Here is a 22,512-nt window from a genome sequence, read left to right as displayed (position 1 = left end):
AGTATGCCTCTGGAAAGCTTTTTACGAAGTTTAATGGGACACTGTCCCTTTAAATCCTCGCCAACTACCTCAAGTACTAGTTGGACGAGTCGGCACATGCGCATTCCTTTGAGGGGCTGGCACCTCAAGCGACAGCCTTCCCGGAGCCCGTAGGAGAGAGGTTAAAGGTCCTCCCACACAGAATTTATACGCAAGCGTAAATTAATATTGGGAGCCCTATATCTTGCAGAGAGCCCAGTCCCTTTTTCGCGCCTGAAGGCTCCGCCCCCGCGGCCAATCAGTAGGCCTTGCCCTTTGCAGTGGCCAATGGCAGTGAGCGTGGGGGGCGTGGTCAGGCGTCCGGGGGTGCGGCCTGGCGCTAAGAGAAGCGGCGGGGTGAGCCGGGGGCTCTAGTGAACAGCGCAACCGGACGGGGAACGCCGGCGAGCGGCGAGTGGAGGCGGCCCGGGCCCGGCGGTCTCCGAGATGTCACGATGGCTATGGCCGTGGTCGAACTGTGTGAAAGAGCGGGTCTGCCGCTACTTGCTGCACCACTACTTGGGTCACTTCTTCCAGGAGCACCTCAGCCTGGACCAGCTAAGCCTCGATCTGTACAAGGGCAGCGTTGTCCTGCGGGATATACACCTGGAGATCTGGGTGAGGATCCAGGCCCGAGCCCTGGAAGGGTCTGACTGGGGGGCGCAGCATCCTGAGGCTCCCTGCGAAAGGGTCGGACTAGGGGACCAGGCACCGGAGTGGAGAGGCCTTGGGCGTCCGGCCCTTTCCAGGGGTCAGCTGATCGCCTCCAGAGCCAGAAGCTGGACAGAAGGGGCCCCTGCCTCTGCTTCACAGGAGGAGAAACTGAAGCTGGGGAGCAGGATGTCACTTGTCTGGAGAATGCCAGAATTAGTGTATCAAATTGGGGGCCTGAGTTGAGCGTGGTGCCAAGGGGCTAAGGAGAGGGTGAGGAGGAACCTCGGAAACTAGGGGGCTCTGGTGGGACCAGGCCAGGGAAGTGACAGAGTTGGGGCATACAGCTGGTTAGGGAAGTCTAGCAGGGGTCCAGGGCCCTGCTGTGGGCACCTGTGGGAAAGGTGCCCTGACCTCCTGACCCCACGACCCTGGCTCGGTGGGTGGCGTTCATCTCCGGATATGGATGTCAACAACCGCGTCAGCACCCCTGTTGATCAACACGTTGTGTGACTGCCACTGCTGCCTACTTCCTGCTTGTAGGAGAGTGGGATGGACTGAATGGGTGTTTGGGGAGGAGCTTGGGCATCAGCATCCCCACCTAGAGGAAAGCCCTCGAGGAAAGGTGGAGAGATCTGGCCTTAGGCAGAGAGGAGAGAGATGCTGGCGAAGCGGAGAGGAATAAGCTCTGGGTCAGAGGCCTGCGGCTGGGGGCAGTGAGAGGCTGGGGGCAGTGAGGAGCTGTGTCTCACGGTTCAGCTGACCTGGGAAGTTGCAAAGGAGCCACCAGTTAGAGGCGCCAGACCAGGGCTGGCACTGGGTCAACCCTCCAGTCCAGAGCAACAGAGGTGGGCATGGGGACAGGGGCTTCTCAGTTTTCTGGGGGAGCAGACAGGGTGCCTGGCCTCAATACAGTCTGGGCAGGAAAAGCTGGGCTTTAGGGTAGACCAGGTCTTCCTGAGCAAACGTGGGGTAGGCGGAGACCCCTGAGCCCAGACTTGGTGGCACCTCTTGCCTGTGAATCCCAGTGGGGGAGACCTTTTCTGACCTCTGACCTCAGCCTCTTAGGCTGGCCCAGACCTCTAGGCTGCCTTTCTATACTTCCACCCGCCCTGCCCTCTGGTTGGGGATTTGAATTGGCTCCTAGCTAGGCTGCTTTCCTGCCTGACCTCCAGGGAGGAGTTGGGCCCTGTTGGAATGCAAGTGCTTTCCCAATATGCCCGCCCTTCTCCAAGCTGCCAGGCCTGCAGCCCCTCCCTTGCAGACCCCCAAAGAAGACAAGTGCCTGGGTCTCAGTCTCAGTTCCCATATACACTGGGTGACTAGGCTAGTCCCTTCTCTTTAGGCCTCAAGTTTCCCCATCTGTGGATCTGTAGGTGAGGAATTTGTGTGTGATGTCTGTGGGCCTTCTAGCTCTGCCGTGTATTTCATTCATGGATCCAACAGGTGTTTACTGAGGCCCTCTCTGGGTGGCACCACACAGAGCACCTGGAGTCACACAGAGAAGGCAGGTGGGCTCCTGCCCTCAGGGAGCTCCCAGACTGGTGGGGGGGGCTGCTCCCCTATTTGTAACCAGGGGCTCTAGCCTTGTGCCTCAGAGAGAGTACAGCTACCCCAAGTGTTTGGAGTTGGGGGGCCCCCTCCAGCTCAGGTCAGCCCCCTGCCTGCCTCTCCTGGACACTCCCCTTAAACTCCATGCTCGCCCAGATAAATGTGGGCTGCCGCTGCTCTCTCTGCCAGGCCTTTGCATGTGCTGTGCCCACGCCTGAAACCCTACCCTCCATCCCCTCTGCCTGGCTCCCTCCTCTTTGTCCTTCAGCTCTCCCCTCCTCTGGTTTGAAAGACTGGGCACATTGGACTGTACGGTAATAGGGCGGGCCAAGAGGAGGGGTCAGTGGAGCCAAGAGGAGGGGTAGTGGAGCCAAGAGGAGGGGTCAGTGGAGCCAAGAGGAGGGGTCAGTTGAGCCAAGGTAGGATTTTGTAGGTAGCATGTGGACGGAGAGGGGGACGGACAGGGGGATGGACAGGGGGAGCGAGGGTGCCCTCCAAGGTGGAAGAGCCAGGCAAGGAGTGCAGCAGCCTGGGAGACGGCTGGGTGTGGGGCTTCCCTGAGCTGGCTTTGTCTCCTGCCTGCTCCCAGTCTGTGAATGAGGTGCTGGAGTCCACGGAGTCGCCACTGGAGCTGGTGGAAGGCTTCGTGGGCTCTATCGAGGTGGCCGTGCCCTGGGCCGCGCTGCTCACCGACCACTGCACCGTGCACGTGTCAGGCCTCCAGCTCACCTTACAGCCCCGCCAGGGCCCGGGTGAGGGCAGAGCAAAGCTGGGGCGGGGGTAGGGGTGGCGGTGGGGGAGCAGGAGGTGCGAGTGGGCCTGGGCACCCAGGAGCTGATGGGGCCTGCCGGCCCTGAGACCCTCTTCCTACCCGCAGGGCCGGGGGCTGCCGACTCACAGAGCTGGGCCTCGTGCATGACCACGAGCATGCAGCTGGCCCAGGAGTGCCTGCGGGATGGGCCGCCCGAGCCCTCTGAGCCACCACAGCCCCTGGAAGGACTGGAGATGTTTGCCCAGACCATTGAGACTGGTGAGCAGGCCCCGCCCAGCCGCTGTGCCCCTCCGTGGCCCGCAGGGCAAAGGCCTCAGACAGCACCCTGCCGTCTGACAGGGAAACTCTTGTCTGGCCCTTGCTGCTCTGCCTGACCTGAGACCCCTCCCCACCCCTCAGTACTGCGAAGGATCAAGGTGACCTTCTTGGATACTGTCGTGAGGGTGGAGCACTCGCCCGGTGATGGGGAGCGTGGCGTGGCAGTGGAAGCCCATGTGCAAAGGTAGGGGCAGGCTGAGCGGGGCGGGGCTGGCGTGAGGAAGAGGGGGAGTGAGGGGCTGCTGAGTGGCCCTGGCCCCGCCTGCACCCCCAGCCTGGGCTCCTGGGAAGTGTCAGGGCAAGTCTGGGTGGGCCTGGGCTGTGGCCGGAGTAGGGGGCGGTGAACTGTGTTGTGAGCCTGGAGTGGTGTCCCTGGGCCAAGTGGTAGAGGCCAAGGATAGCCGGGCCCCCGGGATCAGGTGACACGCTGAGGGTCTGAGGGGCAATGGCCGCGGAGGTCCAGGATGGCCTGGCTATGATGGGACGGCTCCGCAGGCCAGGCTTCACTGACCCCAGACTCCTAGAACAGAATGCTGCGTGGGGAGAGGGTGGCCTGGGCAGGAGCTGATCCTACACTCCCCAGACTAGAGTACTGCGATGAGGCAGTGCGAGACCCAAGCCAGGCACCGCCAGTGGATGTGCACCAGCCCCCTGCCTTCCTCCACAAGCTGCTGCAGCTGGCGGGGGTCCGCCTGCACTTCGAGGAGCTCCGCCCACAGGTGGGCCGACTCTGGTCCTCGCAGTCTCTTTCTCCTCCTAATCCCTGTCCTCTCTGGCCCATCTGCCCCTCTCCCTCCCTTCTGACCATCTTTGGCTGCATCTTTTCACCCCCTCCCCTCCCATGTCTTCTTGTCTCCCAGGAAGGACCCCCAGAGCCTCCTTTGCAGATTGGCAGCTGCTCAGGGTGCCTGGAGCTGACAGTGAAACTGAAGCAAAATGAGGCCTTCCCCGGCCCCAAGGTGGGTCTCCCGGCCCCTGGGGAGGAAGGAGTATGCCGCATCTCAGGACCCTCCTCAGCAGTGCTGATCTTCCCTGGGACGGAGCGGGGTCGCTGAGTGGGGGAGATTACTGCCTTCTAGGCAAGTGGAGAAACTGAGGCTCAGAGTGGTCAAGTTGGAGCCAGGGTCACACAGCTAGTTGGTGGCAGAGCTTAGCCTGGCCACTGGCGTCCTGCCTCCTCAGGGTGAGGGCACGTGGGTGGCGGCGGTGGCTGGTGTAGGCTCCATGGTTGCTTCCTCCACCCCCAGCTGGAGGTGTGTGGGCAGCTGGGCTCCCTGCACCTGCTCCTGACCCCGCGGCAGCTCCAGCAGCTTCAGGAACTGCTTGGCGCACTGAGCCTTGCAGGTGAGGCCTCTGGGCGGTCCAGGGGGTGGGATGGCTGGGAAGGCACCGGCCAGACTGGACTGACACAAGGAAGTGTCCCCCCCTGTAGACCCCGAGGGCCTGGTCGACAAGCTGAACAAGAGCCGCCCACTAGGTGCTGAAGATCTGTGGCTGATTGAACAGGATCTGAATCAGCAGCTGCAGGCGGGGACTGTAGCTGAGCCCCTCAGCTCAGACCCCCTTTCGAACCCCCTTGTCAACTTGGAGAGCACTGGTGGGTGTGGAGCCAGAGCCAGCAATTGGCGGGGTGTCTACTGTGGGCGCGGGAGTCAGGGGGCTGAGCCCGGCTGTCTCTGACCCCCTTCCTCTGGCCCACAGACCTCTTCTTCTCCATGGCGGGCCTCACAAGCAGTGTGGCCTCAGCGCTGTCTGAGCTCTCCCTCTCCGATGTAGACCTGGGCACCTCTGTGCACAGCAACGTGGCCTCCCGCCGGCTCTCTGCTCAGGGCCCCCCAACCGGTGAGTCCTCCAGGGGCAGGAAGAGCTGGAAGAAGGCTTGGCGCCTGTGTCATCTTTGCTACGTGCATGTGGGAGGCCTCCAGCGCTGCCTGGAGGTCCACCGTTGGTGACTTGGTTCCGTGGGAACGCTCAGGGGAGGTGGCGATGCGATGGACAGAACCTGGGTTTCGGAGTTAGTGACCTTGGGCCAAGCACTTAAACTCAGTTTCCCCTTCCATAAAAAAGGGATAAGATCTGACCCTGCCAGGCTGCACGTTTGGGCTGATGTTTATTGAGAGATCGCAAGTGTCAGGTACTGAGTAAGTGCTTCGTCACCTCCAGTTCTTCCAGCTTCCTTGAGCGGGTTGAACTGAGCGTGGACTCAGTGTCTGGCATAATAAGGCTTCACGTCACCCGTGCCTGGCCAAGCCCCTGGCCAGAGTCACGATCCAGCTAGGCCAGGGCTTCTCCTGGCCCCTAGCCCAGTGTCTGACTGTCACTTTACCTGGAATGCCCATGAGCTCTGGGGAGCCTGTGGTGAAGCCTTTGTCCTCTCAGGCAAGACAGCCCCTGCACCCCCCTTGAACACCCTGCGCCCCGACTCGCTGCTGAAGATGACCTTGGGGGGTGTGACCCTGACCTTGCTTCAGACATCTGCCCCGTCTTCCGGACCACCTGACCTCACCACCCACTTTTTTGCGGAGTTCGATGCCACCAAGGATGGGTCCTTCGGCTCCCATGACTTCTACCATCTCCGACCGCGCTTCCAGAGGGCCTGTCCCTGTAGCCATGTCCGGTACAAGCCCAAGGCGGGCCTGAACTAGAGGGGACTCCCTGAGCCCCTGAAGCCCACCTTCTGAGGCCCAGCTTCTTCCCCATAGGCTAACAGGTGCCGCTGTACAGCTTTCCTGGGAGCTGAGGACAAGTAGGGGCCGGCGGATCACCAGCACAGAAGTGCACTTCGGGCAGCTGGAGGTGCTGGAGTGTCTATGGCCCAGGGGCACTTCGGAGCCTGAGTACACAGAGGTGAGGGCCGAGAGCCAGTGTGTGCACGGCAGGGCCTAGAGGTGAGGGTGGGCTTGGGGGCTCGGCCTGACGCTGTCGTCTTCCATGTCCCGCCCCAGGTCCTGAGCTTCCCCGGCAGCCTGCGACCCCAGGCCTCGGCTCAGCCTTGCGCTCACCTGCGCCACACGCAGACCCTGCGCCGGCTGCCCAAGGTAACCCACGCTACTCCAGGCCCAGGGGCCCTTGGCTATTTCCCATGGTGTATTGCCCCCCCACCGGCCTCCCCTGGTGCCTCCCTGCTCCCACCCTCCACCCCCCTTACCTGTGCTCAAACCAGAGCACACCTCCCCATCCTGGAGCCCTTGAGTACTTCCGGGCCATATACGTGCCATTCTCTTAGCCCCTCTCCTGGCTCGCCTTGGCAAACCCCTGCCAGCCTCCAGGGCTGGGGGTGGTAAGTATTGGGTGGTTTCCGTTAAACGAGCATGGTCGTCTGCCCCGAGCAGGCGGTGAAGGTCTCCCCGTCCCCTCCTGGGCTCCTCACCCAAGCTCTTCTCCTCACAGCTTGGGAGGGCTCTGTGTCCTTTCTGTTTTCGCTCAAGGGGAACCCTGCCCATCCTGCCCTCGCCCACCCCACAGCCCTCGCTGACCTGAGCACCCTCACCCTCAGAGCCGGCCCCGGCGCCCAACTGCCTGCCATTGTCACTCAGAACTGGCCCTGGACCTGGCCGACTTCCAGGCAGATGTGGAGCTGGGGGCCCTGGACCGGCTCGCTGCCCTGCTGCACCAGGCCACCACACCCCCTCCCGAGCAGCCGGCTGGCCTGCTGGTGAGATGCAAAGCCAGGGAGGAGAGCAGGGCGCGGGCCCTCTGGCTCTCGGCCACAGTTGCGTGGGGGCGGGGGGGGCCAGCAGCAGCTCTGACTGCCCGCCTCCCACAGACAGAGCCCCCGCCAGCAGCTCAGCAGCATGCAGTGGTGCGGCTCTCGGCACCCCGCGCCACGCTGCAGCTGCGCTTCCCCATCGCTGACCTGCGGCCTGAGCGGGACCCCTGGGTGGGCGGGGCCGTGCGGGCCGAGCAGCTGCGCCTGGAGCTGACTGAGCCCCAGTTCCGGTCAGAGCTGAGCAGTGGGCCTGGCCCCCCAGCCCCCACCCGCCTGGAACTCACCTGCTCCGACCTCCATGGTAAGAGCCCCCCGCCAGGAGACAACCCCTTGGGCAGGGGGGCTCAGGCCTCTAGGAGAGGTGGGCTTGGGGCCACGGAAGGGGCTGGGTCACGATGGGGGCAGACCCTGGTCCAGACCTCATCTGCTTCGTGAGGCACCAGCACTGTGTATCCCTGGGCTCCTCTGGGCAGCGGGCAGAGTGGGCCGTTTATCCCCGGGCCGCTGCAGACTGTGGGTGCGAGGGAGGGCACAGGTCTGTACACAGTAAAACACAGTTGTCATGGTGGGGCTCCAGGCCCCCACTGACCCACCTGGCATTGAGGAAGAAATGGGGAAAGGTGGCAGTGACAACCCCCCGCCCCTCCCCATCCCCTCCAGTCACCTACGAAGACGGAGAGAAGCCACCTGTCCCCTGCCTGCGGGTCTCCAAAGCCCTGGATCCCACGAGCCCTGGGCACAAGTACTTCCTGCCCCAGTAAGTTGGGGCTCTGGGAGGAGCAGACAGGAGAGGAGGGCTTTGCTACTGAGGGCAGTGGGAGGCCACTTGGGACCAGGGGCTGGGGAGCGCTGCAGGCCAGTGACAGGCCTGTACCCTGGCAGGGTAGTGGTGACCCTGAATCCCCAGCTCAGCGCACAGTGGGAAGTGATCCCGGAGAAGGGAGAGGAGCTGGAGTTGTCGGCCGAGAATCTGTGCGAGCTTCGGGAGCCTGAGCCCTCACCCTTCTCCTCCAAAAGGACCATGTACGAGACGGAAGAGGTGAGGTACAAGGCCTTTTGGGTCTCACGGGAGCCACTTGGTGGCTCTGGATTAGGGGGACAAGACCACATGGGGCACCAGAAAATGTGAACCAGCACCAGTGAGAATTTCATTTCTTCCATTGTCTGTGGTCAGTGGGGAGTCTCAGGGGGCCCAAGAGTGAGGGCAGCGCCTAAGGGACATGGGCCCTCGGTGGGGAAGATCATGACCCCGTCCCATCAGCCATTTATCATCAGGGTACATTTGGGCCTCAGGATCCTCTTCTCTGAAGGTGATGAGGGTTGAGTGAGAGGTAGTTAGGGGCCTGGCCTCTGGGCCAAACGACCTGGGTTTGAATCCAGCCTCTGCCACTCAGTGGCTGTGTCATCTGGGGAAGCTGTCTAACCTCTTGGAGAGTTACTTACAGATGAGTTTCCTCATCTGGAAAGTGGGTATAATGATCTGTCTCATGGGCCTGTCGTGAGGATAAAGGGTTAACACAAACGAGCCCCTTGGAGCAGGGTTTGCCTGCAGTCAGCGCCTCAGGCAAGATGGCTGTCATACATCCCAGCAGAGAAGGGCTCATGTGAATGAATGAATGAATGAATGAATGATAGGAGTTCAGGAAGCAGACCTGGGTCTGATTCTAAGGCTGGCAGCAGGCCCTGACATCTCTCGCATCCCCTTCCCTGCTCCCCCACCTAGATGGTGATTCCTGGAGACCCTGAGGAAATGAGGACCTTTCAGAGCCGGGCCCTGGCGCTGTCCCGCTGCAGCCTGGAAGTGGTCCTGCCCGGCGCCCACGTCTTCCTGCCCAGCAAGGAGGTCTACGAGAGCCTCTACAACAGGTGGCGACGTGGGCAGGGCAGGGGGTGGCAAGGGGCTGGGCCGGACCTCCCTCACCGCCGTGGTCCAACTGCCCTCTCAGGATCAACAACGACCTGCTCATGTGGGAGCCCGCGGACCTGCTTCCCACCCCCACCCCTGCCACTCGCCCCACTGGCTTCCCAGATGCCTCGGGCTTCTGGCACGACAGCTTCAAGATGTGCAAGTCTGCCTTCAAGCTGGGTAGGAGGGGCGCCCTGGTGGGGCCCTGCGGCCGGGGCAGCTCTCTCAATTCTCCTTCCCACTCGGCTCCTTGCTCTCCCCCCAGACTCGGACTCGGACGACGAGGACACCCACTTCTCAGTGGGGGCATCAGGCACCCCCCAGCGCCTTGCCCCTGAGCCCCAGAGCCCTCACTCCCAGAGTACCTTCTCTACACTGGTGACGGTGCTAAAGGGTCGGATCACGGCCCACTGTGAGACCAAGGTGAGCACAGCCCAGGGGAGGTGAGCCCCTGACTCCAGAGCCCCCACTGGCAGGAGAACAAGGCCGGTGTGAGCAGCTCCAAGCGGGGAATGTGGGAGACAGAGGCCCCACCGGGGGCCGAGTGTGGCCTGTCCAGCCAGTAGCACCCCCCCCACCACCCACTGACCCACCCATGCCACCCCACCCATCCCATCATGCCCCGTCAGCCACTCACTAGCACCTGCTATACGTTCGGTACCATGCCAGGGGTCCGAATGGACACCATCTGATGCCCGGAGGTAGGCAGGGCAGGGATGACCCTTCCCCTCTGGCAAAAGAGAAGGCGCTGCTCCGGACCTCCAGCGCTCTGGGTAGAGGCTGGAGCCGACCCTAGTCAGGCCCGGGCTCCGAGAGGCGCCCTCACCCCTGAGGGTGTGCAGGCTGCTGAGTGTAGCTGGTGAGGCCGAGCCACATGCTGCCTGCAGGACGAGTGCGGGAAGCGGCTGGAGGCCACGCACGGGGAGCTGGTTCTGGACATGGAACAAGGCACCGTCTTCAGCGTCTCCCAGTACCGAGGCCAGCCGGGACTCGGCTACTTCTGCCTGGAAGCTGAAAAGGCGACACTGTACCACCGAGGTGTGAGGGCTGGGGGCCAGTCGCCATGGGGTCTCTAGGGTACATGGGCAGGGGTGGTCTTTCAGGAGGGACGTGTGCCCTGGGTGGAGTGGGTGAACGGCCAGCTTGGCAGGGGGCTCACCAGATGCCTCCTCAGCGGCTGTGGATGACTACCTGCTGCCCAGTCGCCTGGAGGTGCCCACCTTTGCTCCTCCGGCCCAGCTGGCCCGAACCATCTACCCGTCGGAGGAAGGGATGACTGAGCAAGGAGGCTTGGGCCGCAAAGGCCAGGGCCGGGGCCCCCACATGCTGTCCACCGCGGTGCGCATCCAACTGGACCCTCACAGGAACGTCAAGGTACAGCCGCGCCTGCTTCTGGCCCACCTGTTTGGCCCGGGCCACTGCCTCCCTGGTGCCTGGAGGGCTGGGCTGCCGCCATGCTGACTGTGCCCTGCCCCCAGGAGTTCCTGGTGACACTGCGGCTGCACAGAGCCACCCTGCGCCACTACATGGCCCTGCCAGAACAGAGCTGGCACTCCCAGGTGAGGGAGGGTAGCGTGGGGGGCGTGGGCTGGGCCAGAGCTGACCTTGGACTGGAGCTGACTTCTGGGTGGAGTCCCTGGGCAAGGGTGTGACAGACAGCTGATGGGCAGCAGCTGGGGAGCTGTGCTGCGGTTGAGGGGGTTGAGGAAGAAAGAGACCCCCTCCTCCCCCTGTCCCTTTCACTCTGGTCCCCAAAGCTGTTGGAGTTCTTAGATGTCCTGGATGACCCAGTGCTGGGCTACCTGCCTCCAACGGTCATTACCATCCTACATGTACACCTGTTCTCCTGTGCCGTGGACTACAGGTACCCAGGCTCAGAGGGCTGGGGGCCAGGAGCTGGGGCCCCTGTGTAAGGAGCCTGCCCCAACCCAAATGTGACCCACCCCTCCAGGCCCCTCTACCTCCCCGTACGTGTCCTTGTCACTGCTGAGACCTTCACCCTCTCCAGCAACATCGTCATGGACACCTCTACCTTCCTGCTCAGGTATGCAGCTCCCCCCCGCCGAGCTCCCCATCCATCCCACCCCAAGTTGGCTGCAGCTGCCACTCCCCCAGGGTCCTGTGTAGCTGCTATACATCCTCAGGCCAGTCTGAGCCTTTCTGGACATTTAGGTGATCCCTCCCTGGGGAACAAGATTGGGTTTCACCTTCCCAGAGTCAGTCAGACCTTCAAATCAGAGCCTTAAAGGTGTTGGAGCTCTCTGACCTGATCATCTCACTTCTGGTGGTTGTCCTCAGGATAGAAGGATAAGAAAGGTAGAATATAATGCCTCTGTAGTATAATTTAAAATAGTCAAAAGTTGTAAACAACTTAAATGCCCCCAAATTATGACCTCAGTCAGTAAGCGTGGCCCACTCAACCATTAAAGTCAAATTTAAGAATAACATTGAAAAATATGGGGAAATGCCATAGTACAATATTTATATATAGATATAAAACTATATATATATATTTTTTTTTAAAGATTTTTGGGGGTGTGTTTTATGCATCTCTGTGTGGCTTCATAGAAAAGACAGGATGGAGATGTACAGTTGTCCCTTGGTATCCCACAGGGGATTGGTTCCAGGACCCCTCGTGGATACCAAAATCCAGGGGCGCTCAAGTCACATATAAAAGGGTGCAATATTTGCATATAACCCATGCACATCCTCCCATATACTTTTTTTTTTTAATTTATTTATTTTATTTATTTATTTTTGGCTGCGTTGGGTCTTTGTTGCTGCACGCGGGCTTTCTCTAGTTCTGGTGAGCGGGGGGCTACTCTTTGTGGTGTGCTACTCATTGCAGTGGCTTCTCGTTGCGGAGCATGGGCTCTAGGCGCACGGGCTTCATTAGTTGTGGCACGTGGGCTTAGTAGTTGTGGCTCACGGGCTCTAGAGTGCAGGCTCAGTAGTTGTGGTGCACGGGCTTAGTTGCTCCACGGCATGTGGGATCTTCCCGGACCAGGGCTCAAACCCGTGTTCACTGCATTGGCAGGCGGATTCTTAACCACTGCGCCAGCAGGGAAGTCCCTCCCATATACTTTAAATCGTCTCTAGATTGCTTAATGATACCCAACACAATGTATATGCTATGTAAGTGGTTGCCAGCACATGACAAATTCAAGTTTTGCTTTTGGGAACTTTCTGGATTTTTAAAAAAATATTTTTGATCCGCGGTTGGTTGAATCCTCAGAAGCAGAACCTGCAGATATGGAGGGCTGACTGTATAAGGTCCTTTTCTCAGAATTTGGGATTAGCTATATTTTTTAAATATTTGAAAGGAGCTTATGTTAGGTTGCCATTAAAATAAGGACTTATTTTAAAAGAACAATGCAGGGCTTCCCTGGTGGCACAGTGGTTGAGAATCTGCCTGCCAGTTCAGGGGACACGGGTTGGAGCCCTGGTCTGGGAAGATCCCACATGCCGCAGAGCAACTAGGCCCGTGAGCCACAACTGCTGAGCCTGTGCGTCTGGAGCCTGTGCTCCGCAAAAAGAGAGGCCGCGATAATGAGAGGCCCGCGCACCGCGATGAAGAGTGGCCCCCACTTGCCGCAACTAGAGAAAGCCCTCGCACATGAAACGAAGACCCAACACAGCCATAAATAAATAAATAAATTTTAAAAACCCAAAGTTAAAAAAAAAAAAAATAGATGTAACACTCAAGATTTCAGCTTAAAAAAAAAAAAAAGAACAATGCAGGCTGTAGGGGGAAAACAAGACATTTCCCTCCCAGGGCTGCTATGAGGCCCAGGTGAGGTGGAGAAGCTGGAAGTTTTTGGAGAAAGAGAAATGCTGCCCGGTTGCTTCGAGTGCCTGTTGTCTGGGCCTGTGGTACAAGACTGCAGGCCCAGTCTGCCCCCCGTACAGACAAGAACACCGATGCCAGAGAAGACCCAGCACTAGTTTCTTGTGGGCTTGGGACCCCCTGTTGGTGCCCCCTCTGCTTGTCTCTATGAGCGAGCCCCACCCCTGCCAGCTCCATCGGAGCTGCCGCCTGCAGCGGCTCCCGGCCCTTCTCAGCCCCGTTCCCCCCCAGGTTCATCCTCGACGACTCCGCCTTGTACCTGTCCGACAAGTGTGAGATGGAGACCCTGGATCTGCGGCGAGGTGGGCAGGGCCTGGACTGGGCTCCCTCCCCTCTGAGGGGCTGTGGCCCCCGGCCATACCCAGAGCAGCCCGCTGTCCTCCCCCAGCTGCTGGCCAGGTTCTCAGCGCCCACGCACATGTGCACGCACACAAGGGCTGCACCCAGATAAACCCTAGATTCTCCCAGCGGGGCCAGGGGCTGGGTAGGAGGGGGCAACGGGAGCCTCTCCTGCCTTCTGCCTCAGATTATGTCTGTGTCTTGGACGTCGACCTTCTGGAGCTCGTGATCAAAACCTGGAAGGGGAGCACTGAGGACAAACTGGTGAGTGTGGCTGTCGCCCAGGGTCCCCCAGAGCCAGAGCAGGTACCGGGCAAGGGAGCCTTCGGGGGATCACTTTTCCCCACGCACCGTCTCTCTGTTTCTGCTCCCTGGGCCTGGGCTCAGGTCCCAGTCACTGCCAGCCCTTCCCTGTGGTTACTGGCCCTCCTGGGAAGGGCCAGACCTTTGGTGGACATCCCTCCATATGAACCCTGCCAGCAGAGGGCAGCTGTAGCCACGAAAAAGCAGGGCCTCAGGAGTCAGCCTTTCTGGGTCCCCGGTTTCCTTATCTGTAAAAGGGAGATCCCAGGCCCCGCCTCACTGGAAACTGGGCGCTCAAAGTCCTTCACACGGGAGTGCACTCTTGCTTCCCCAGGCGGCCCTGGGCGAAGCCCCTTTTACTCTCTAGGCTCAGTTTGCCCATGTGTTCAAAGGGTAGTTGGCTGACCGCCCCAGGCTGACCGCCCCAGGGGAGACCTGGCCCAGTCCTATCTAAGTCCGGTGGGGCTAGAACCCGGGCTGATACCCGCCCCCAACCCCGCAGAGCCAGCCACTCTTCGAGCTGCGCTGCTCCAACAATGTGATGCACGTGCATAGCTGTGCTGACTCCTGTGCCCTGCTGGTCAACCTGCTCCAGTACGTGATGAGTGAGGGCGACCTGCACCCCCCTCCCCGGCCCCCCAGCCCCACAGAGATCGCCGGCCAGAAGGTACAGGTGAGGCCTGGCCGTAGAGGCCACCAGAGCTCTGCCCAGCCCCCTCCCCGCCATGGCCCCCAGGGACCCGGTGATGGGGGAGCCCTGGGGCCCCCCCTCCCTCCTGACACGCATTCACCAGTCCTCCCCTGCCTGGCCCAGCTCTCGGAGAGCCCTGCCTCCCTGCCCTCATGCCCCCCAGTGGAGACGGCCCTCATCAACCAGCGGGACCTGACCGACGCCCTCCTGGACACCGAGCGCGGCCTGCGGGAGCTGGCCCAGGCTTCAGGTGGGCTCAGGATGCTGGGGCCAGCAGACACAGTCAGACACCCACATCGGGCATCCCCTAAACCGGCCTCTTTCTCCCCCACAGGGAGCCCCTTCTTTCAGGCCTCTCCAGTGTCGGTCTACCTATTCCCAGGCGAACGGAGTGGGGCCCAGCCCCCCTCGCCCCTGGTTGGGGCCCCCACTGGCAGCTTGGGGTCCCACTCAGAGGCCAAAGAAGAGGAGAAGGAAGAGGAGGGGGATGGAGACACTCTGGACAGTGATGAGTTTTGCATCCTTGACGCTCCTGGCCTGGGCATATTGGTGTGTGGTGGGCAGGCTGGGCAGGGGCCTGGAAGAGGGTGGCTCAGTTCTAGGCCCTTCTAGAGCTCCCACTGTGAGAGAGGCAGGAGGTGGTCACTATCAGTGGGGAAGTGGGGTTGGGTCCCTGGGGAGGCAGCCCTCACTCTGGGCTTTGAAGGAGTTGACGGATTTCCAGAGGAAGTGACAAGGCATGGAGTCCTGGGCAGAGGGACTGGGGCGTTCAAGAGCAGGGAGTGGCAGGAGCAGGGCAGTTAGCGGGAGGGTGAGGAGAGCCACTTGGCTGCAACGGTGCTGGCCTCCTGGCCCCCAAGTGCCAGTGGGAATCATGTCCGAACTCACTGTCACATGCAAGCAAGACCTGACAGGGCTGGCAGGGGCAAGGGGCACTCAGGCTGCTTGGGATAATCGCCCGTGAGAATCATCTTTTGTGAAAAAGGGGAGAGAGATGTGAGGATGAGGGAAAAACAGGTGGCCTGGGCTGGGCAAAGCTTCTGTGCCCTATATGTTCACTTGGCCTCCTCCCTGCAGCCCCAAGATGGGGAGCCCGTGGTGACACAGCTGCATCCAGACCCCATCATAGTGCAGGACGGGCACTTCTCACAGCCGCTGGGCAGCACGGACCTGCTGCGGGCACCTGCCCACTTCCCAGTGCCCAGCAGTCGTGTGGTGCTGCGTGAGGTCTCCCTTGTCTGGCACCTCTATGGGGGCCGAGACTTTGGCCCCCATCCCGGACACAGGTGAGAAGGAGAGGGCGCAGGTGGCAGCTGTGGCAGTGGGGCCCCCAGGAGATGAGGCCCAGGCTGGGGTCCAGTTCTGACACTCAGCAGCTGGTAACCTTGAACTAGATCCTCACCTTCTGGCCTTAACTCTTCCTCTTCCCTTGCCCCGCCTACCTCCCAGGAGAGGGTCTCTTGCCCCGGGCTGAAAGTCCTGCTCTGATGGGAGGGAATGAGGAAAGGGGCTTCCCCTGAGTCAGCTTGTCCCTTGTTCCTCTTCCCAGGGCAAGAGCAGGCCTCACAGGCCCCAGGAGCTCCCCTTCTCGCTGCTCCGGCCCCAACCGGCCCCAGAACTCCTGGCGTGCGCAGGGGGGCAGTGGCAGGCAGCACCATGTCCTCATGGAGATCCAGCTCAGCAAGGTGAGGCCAGCCGGGGTGGGGCACCGAGACAGGCCCTCCTGTCCCTGCTGCTCAGCTAGCACTCATCCACGGGAACTCCTGCGGGCCCCTGGTCCTGTACTAGGTCAACCGCTGCCATGCTGTTCCAGATGCTGGATGTAGCGATGAGCAAAGCAGACGGAAACCCTGCCTTCCTGTCCCTTGTATCATAGTGGAGGGAGCCCAGTAAGACTATATGTACAGACGCTCAAATGTGATAAATGCTCAGGGAACGTAAACAGAGAGGGGGCACAGGGAGTGCTGGGGAGGGCCGGAAAGCCCTCGTGAAAATGTGCCGTTTTGCACAAAGACGTGAGGCCACGGTAAGCCAGGGAGAGATTTTCAGGCAGAGGGCACAGCGTGAAGGCCGCAAGCTGGGAGCATCCCTCGCGTGTTCCGGGAGCAGCAAGGAGGCCAGCAAGACTGCCTCTGAGCAGGGAGGAGAGCAGTAGGAGACGAGGCCAGAGATCCAACCCACACCAGGCCGTGTAAGGCCCTGTAGACCACGGATGGTTTTGGTTTTTACTAGAGGGACGGTGGAAAGAACCACAGGCTGGGCTGCTGGACTGAATGTGCATGAGGGAGAGAGCAGGCCGGGCTGACATGAGAACTTGTGCAGGTCAAGTGCCGCTTACTGAGAGTGAGCCCGCACAGACCCACTCCCTGAGCTGGTAAGGGCGCTTGTGCTGAGAGAACTCAGGGGGATGTACTTCGGAGTGGTGGCCGGGGCTCCTTGGACACCCGACGGGCCGGGGAGCCAGTGCCAGTGCCGGGTGAGGGGGAGACAAGGCTGGGGCGAGGACCCGCCAGTGAGGGAGGCTTTGACCTGTCAGGGGCAGGAGAGAGGCCAGTGTACCCCAGGTCAAGGGCAAGGGCCGAGGGTGGGCTTTGGAGGGAGAAGCACGGCCTCGCCAGGCCACAGTGAGGAGTTTGCAGGGCGCCAGGTGGGTGGGCGAACGCTTTACAAAGATCCCTCTGGGTGGGTAGAGAGGGGCTGGAGGGGACGAGCAGGGGGGCCGGGCAGGGGATGGGTGACGGCAGCTCCGAGACCAGGTGCAGCTGTGGCGGTGACAGAAGTGTGGAGGGATTGGAGAGATGTTCTGAGGAAGCAAAACTGACAGCCGTGGTGATAGAGAGATTGCAGGGGGAGGACCGAACCAACGTTTGCACTTAGGGTGATAGGGGGACAGGTGCCACTCGGGTGACGGGAAGGCTGGGAGACTGGGGGCAGGTGGATTCTCGGGAGGCAATCGAGTTCATCGTGGCCGTGGGGGTCTGAAGTGCCTGTGGCACAGCTGTGTGGAGGTGTCCAGGTGGCAGCCGCTGTGGGACTGAGATTGGGCCGGGAGAGGAGGGGCCTGGGGTGAGCCCCCTTCCCTGTCCAGCCCTGCCTGCCGCTGAGGCCCCCGTCCACCCCGCAGGTAAGCTTCCAGCATGAGGTGTACCCGGCAGAGCCAGGCCCCATAGCCCCCGGCAAGGAGCTGGAGGAGCAGCCGCTGTCCCGCCAGGTGTTCATCGTACAGGAGCTCGAGGTCCGAGACCGGCTGGCCTCCTCCCAGATCAACAAATTCCTGTACTTACACACGAGTGAGCGGATGCCACGGCGCACCCACTCCAACATGGTACAGGCCGCCCGCACGGTCCACCCTGAGCAGGGCACACACGCATGCTCGCGTGCACACACGTGCATGTACACATACATCCCCCGGTTGTTTGTGAGCCTGGGAGGGGGGCGGGGCTCAGGTGGGCTTAGCCGAGGGAACAGCATGTGCAGGACCAACTGGGGGAGCAGTGGGGGGCGGGGGCCTGAGGCCCAGGGGGTGCCCAGAGCTCACCCTCTGCCTGCAGCTCAAGATCAAAGCGCTGCACGTGGCCCCCATGACCAACCTGGGTGGGCCCGAGTGCTGTCTCCGCGTCTCACTGCTGCCCCTGCGGCTCAACGTGGATCAGGTGAGTGGGCTGCGTGGGGGCAGAGCCTGAGGTGAGCCCACTGCCTCCAGGCCTCGGAATCTGACCTGCTCCTTCCCCCGGCAGGATGCTCTGCTCTTCCTCAGGGATTTCTTCACCAGCCTGGCGGCCAGCATCAACCCTGTGGTCCCAGCGGAGACCTCCACTGAAGGTGAGCAGCTGGGCAGGGAGGGGAGGGGAGGGTCCGGGCCTCCTGCCTCACAGCCATGCCTGGGCCCATTCCTGGTCTGTCCCCCGCCTCTCCTCCAGCTCACCCTGAGACCCCAGTCCAGCCCAGCGGCCCCCAGGAAGGGCAACCCGAGGGTGTGGAGACCACCAGCTCCCAGGAGGCCGCAGGCGGTAGACACGGCGCCTCCCCTGCTGAGCAGCAGCCCATCTACTTCAGGTAGGGCCTTGGGCTGGGGGCCCCGGGCCAGGCTGCAGCGGGTCCGGCCAGTGACCACAGGACCCCTTTCCCCACTCCCCACCCAGGGAGTTCCGCTTCACGTCCGAGGTGCCCATTTGGCTGGATTACCACGGCAAGCACGTCACCATGGACCAGGTGGTAAGCGGGGCTGTCAGGTCCCCATTCTGCCCAGGTGTGGCCTGCTCTTTGGAGGCCAGGGGGCCAGGGCTGTGTCCAGGCACCATTGGCTACTGTCAGCCTCTAGTGGCTCCTGTGAGCTGGGCGGGTCCCTGGGTCCCATCACGTAAACTCCAACCCCTCCTCCCTCCCCAGGGCACTTTCGCAGGCCTCCTCATAGGCCTGGCCCAGCTCAACTGCTCCGAGCTGAAGCTAAAGCGGCTGTGTTGCCGGCATGGGTGAGCCTCCAGGCCTCTCTCAGGGCCCTTTCTCTGTTCCTGACTGTGGCCTTGGCCAAGACATCACCCCTCTGGGGCCTCAGTTTGTGCTCTGTGAAATGGCCACAGTCAATCCTTCCGTACAGGGCTGGGTGGAGCCATGGGGAATGTTGGGGTGCCTTGGGTCCTCCTGGCCCTGTGACCCCTCAGCGTGTGGCTCTGCCCCACCCCACCCTCCTCTTCTCTCCCCTTCCTAGGCTCCTGGGTGTGGACAAGGTGCTGGGCTATGCTCTCAACGAGTGGCTGCAGGACATCCGAAAGAACCAGTTGCCTGGCTTGCTGGGGGGCGTGGGCCCCATGCACTCTGTTGTCCAGCTCTGTGAGTATCTGACTTTGGGGGCTCTTGAAAATGCCATACTCTTGGGCAGCCTAGAAGCCGCTATTGGGAATAGGTGGAAGAGTTCCCACAGCAGGGTAGGTGGGGGCAGCCTTGGGCATCTCTGACCACCCCGTCCCCCCAGTCCAAGGGTTCCGGGACCTGCTGTGGCTGCCCATCGAGCAGTACAGGAAGGATGGGCGCCTCATGCGGGGGCTGCAGCGGGGGGCTGCCTCCTTCGGCTCATCCACAGCTTCAGCCGCCTTAGAACTCAGCAACCGGCTGGTGCAGGCTATCCAGGTGAGTGGGCCCCCAGCGTCCAGGCCATGCAGGGCAGGGTGGGTCTGCTCCATGGCGCCCAGTTCCATCCCCAAAGCTCTACTGAGGGTAGGCCATCTGGGAATGTGGTACCTTTTGAGGAACAGTCACGGAGAAAAGAGGCCGAGTGACTGGCTTGGGGCCCACCGTGGCTCCCATGTGGGAGGGTGAGTGCCCCCAGGCTTTAGAGCCCACTGGGTCTCTGGTCATGGCTGTGTCCTGAAGGGGAGGGAAGGGGGGTGGCTCTGTTTACCGACAAAGAAACTGAGGCCCAGAGACTGGCCCTGGTTCATTCAGGCCTCACGCTCTGCCAGGCCCAGACGGGAAGCCAGGGGGTTATCCTGTGAGCAGTTGCAGTTGAGTGCCCTGGGCTCTGGAGTAGAGGGGGCCGACAGGCAGGTGTTTGTGGTCAGTCCTAGGAGGTGAAGGTGTTTGTGGCCAGTCCTCAGAGATGAGGAGTGAGCTTGCAGATGCACTGGGGGGTGGGGGCAGGGTCTCTAGAGAGGAGGCTGGAGGGATAGCAGGCATCTGAGGGCCACCCCCAGGGCATTAAGCTGGGGTGTAGCACAGCCAGGTGAGGAGGTTGGGGGGGAAGGAGTGACACTGGGAGCGAGAGAACAGAGGAGCCAGCGGACAGAGGGTCATACTCAGTGATGGCTTAGTGATCTGTGGGGATGGGTCAGGGGAACCCAGGCTTCTGCCAAGGCCACCCCTGGAGCTGGCAAGGAGCAGAAGGGGGAAGGCCGTGCGCTGAGCTCAGGCTGCATCTGTGGCACCCCCCAGATGGGCAGGGTGCCGGGTGTGGTGGTCAACAGGAGAGGGGTGCGTGTGGGTCCAGAGGACATTAGGAGAGTCCCCTCAGGAGGCATGCAGTCCACCTGCAGCCCCCTGACCTGGGTGGTGGTGGGAGCTTGGCAGGACCCCAGCAGGAGCACAGTGAAGCATGGATGCGGGGGAGGCAGGGTTTGGGGGTTGGGCTCCCACCCGGTCTTGGGTGCTTAGGCCCCCTCTCCTCATCTGGTGCCCGCCGTGCTCCCCCAGGCCACAGCCGAGACGGTGTATGACATCCTGTCCCCGGCAGCGCCCATCTCGCGCTCCCTGCAGGACAAGCGCTCTGTGCGAAGGCTGCGGAAGGGCCAGCAGCCGGCCGACCTTCGGGAGGGCGTGGCCAAGGCCTACGACACAGTTCGAGAGGTAACGAGGCCCAGCCCTGCTCCCATTCGTCCCACGTCCTCCCCCCCGCCCCTCCCCCACAGACCCCGGCACTGACCCCCAACCTCCACAGGGCATCCTGGACACAGCTCAGACCATCTGCGAGGTGGCGTCTCGGGGCCATGAACAGAAGGGGCTGACAGGCGCCGTGGGGGGCGTGATCCGCCAGCTGCCCCCAACGGTGGTGAAGCCCCTCATCCTAGCCACAGAGGCCACGTCCAACCTACTGGGGGGGATGCGCAACCAGATCCTCCCTGACGCACACAAGGACCACGCTCTCAAGTGGCGTTTGGACGAGGCCCGGGACTGAGCCCCGGGCACCCGGGGCCCCAGGGCGCTGCCTGCCCACCTCGCCTGGCCAGCCCAGTGGCGCTTGCTCCTGCACCTCCCGAGAGCTGGAGCCCACAGCTGGATGGGCCAGGCCTTCAGGGGATGGACCGGGAAGGACCCTGATTGGCCCACCCACTGCCAGTCGCCGTGAGAGTGGAGCCTCCCTGCCTGGGCCCTCGGCCCTGCCTCTGCACTTTTCCTCTGGAGAGAAAGGACGCTGCCCCCACCATCACCCGGGCCCACACTGCTGCCTTGTTCCAGGGTGGAGGCTCTCGGATCAGCCAAGTGTCTTTCTGTGTCTCGGGTGGAGATGGGGGAACGGACACCTTGTGGTTCAATGTATTTTTAAGTTCCTTGCGTGTGTGGGTCAGTGTCTGCATGCAGTGGAATAAACTGCCCACCGCCAGCCCCCTCATCCTGTGTACCTGCACCGCCCCAGCCTCAGCCTTGACCTTGACTCGCCCCGTCCCCATCTCTGCACCCAGCGCCTCCCCTGTCACCACCAGAGGCTGCCACACCCTCTCTGCTCACTCAGCAGGTTAACAGTCCACCACCACCCTACCCACCGCCCCTGGCCTAACCCAGTCACCTGCCCACCTCTGCGCTCCTTCCCTTGGCTCCCCTGCCGCCATGCCGGGGGCTCCTCGCCACTCTCCCGGGGGCCCACCACCCTGGCCCCACTTCTGGCGTGGCAGGCACGGAGTGGAGAGGGGAGGAGGACTGGTCCTGGGAGCCCACCTCACCCAGACCACGTTTCTCGGCCCTATCCCTGAAAGAGCTCAGGATCCTACCCTACCTGGGGCCAGGTGTGAGGTGCGCTGGGAGGATGCTGGACCAGAGTAAAGGGTAGGGCTGTGGAGTGCCCCAGGGAGGCTCAGACTCTGACCTTGTGACCTGAGGCCATGCCCTTGGTCTCTGAGCCTCAGGTCCCTCCTGGTAATCCCTGCCCGGCTGACCCAGGGACCACGAGGGTCAGTGATGCCGTTCCTGGAAGGCTGGGCCTTCTGGAGGCTGCTGCTGCCTTCCCTAGCAGAAGCTTTTCAGGTGACTGGAACCTCTGCCCTGGGGTCCCAGCTCCAGGCCACTGGAGGGGGAGGGGCGCTGGGGGCGGCACTGTGGCTGGAAGGGGTCCTGACAGTGATGTTTGCACAGAAACTTACATGGGATGGGGAAATTGCTATTGTCCACCCCCTCCCCCAACACCCGGTACCTTGTTTCTTGTGAACGAGGAAGAAAGGGCTGCTCTGATCATGCCCCTCCCCACCCTGCTCCCCAGTAGCACTGGGCTGAGATGGGAGGGCCTGTGAGGAAACTGAGGCCCAGGTTAAGAGGCATGGACGTAGAGAACCCTCACCTTGCTGGGGTGTCAGCAAAGCCCCCTAGCTCCCCCTTTGTGTGCCTGGTGGCCCCTCCTCAGTGAGGGAGATCTGGGCACCAAGTGAGCAGGGCAGAAGTTTTGTCCTGTGGACCCCAGGGTCCTCACTGCCCACGGTCACACAGTGACGGGGGAGAGGGGTTTTGATGGCTGGGGTCTGATGCCACCCGGAGGGGCAGGGGGGGCCCATTCTGATTCTTCCTGGAACCGCCCCACCCTGCCCGAGCACAGTCCAGGGTTTCATGCCCTTTGAACCTCACTTGTGATCGGTATTGACAGGCGGCAGGATAATCATTAACTGCAGCCAGGGGCTGGGCCAACAGCTCAAAAGGCGCTGGGCTCAGG

At 61.8% G+C, this 22,512-nt stretch overlaps 1 protein-coding gene across 4 annotated transcripts; it reads left to right on the top strand.

Annotated features, from left to right (window-relative positions):
- Positions 1-116: 116 nt before the first annotated feature.
- Positions 117-21,207, top strand: ATG2A (autophagy related 2A). Of its 4 annotated transcripts, none has more exons than XM_082409725.1 (41): positions 118-636; positions 2,810-2,972; positions 3,098-3,250; positions 3,392-3,494; positions 3,894-4,029; positions 4,171-4,269; positions 4,558-4,654; positions 4,743-4,907; positions 5,012-5,152; positions 5,690-5,927; positions 6,013-6,157; positions 6,256-6,348; positions 6,807-6,965; positions 7,077-7,320; positions 7,680-7,776; positions 7,902-8,058; positions 8,743-8,885; positions 8,966-9,105; positions 9,191-9,348; positions 9,813-9,963; positions 10,100-10,299; positions 10,404-10,484; positions 10,683-10,789; positions 10,877-10,969; positions 13,004-13,074; positions 13,299-13,375; positions 13,917-14,081; positions 14,229-14,355; positions 14,440-14,654; positions 15,183-15,391; positions 15,655-15,790; positions 17,230-17,430; positions 17,657-17,758; positions 17,843-17,927; positions 18,026-18,161; positions 18,248-18,320; positions 18,495-18,577; positions 18,814-18,935; positions 19,078-19,232; positions 20,292-20,444; positions 20,536-21,207. In XM_082409725.1, the coding sequence occupies exons 1-41, from the start codon at positions 466-468 to the stop codon at positions 20,770-20,772; spliced, it is 5,781 nt and encodes a 1,926-aa protein (XP_082265851.1). In that variant the 5' UTR covers positions 118-465; the 3' UTR covers positions 20,773-21,207. The 4 variants fall into 4 exon arrangements, with proteins under 4 accessions (XP_082265849.1, XP_082265851.1, XP_082265850.1 ...); XM_082409724.1 differs by having other exon boundaries at positions 120-636; positions 13,917-14,087; XM_082409723.1 differs by having other exon boundaries at positions 117-636; positions 13,917-14,087; positions 14,229-14,654.
- The last annotated feature ends 1,305 nt before the right edge of the window (positions 21,208-22,512 follow it).

This window comes from Balaenoptera physalus (genome assembly GCF_965194825.1).
Source record: "Balaenoptera physalus genome assembly, chromosome: 10".
NCBI lineage: Eukaryota > Metazoa > Chordata > Mammalia > Artiodactyla > Balaenopteridae > Balaenoptera > Balaenoptera physalus.
The sequence above is the reverse complement of the archived record's forward strand: the minus strand, read 5'-3'. Positions and strand labels throughout refer to the sequence as shown.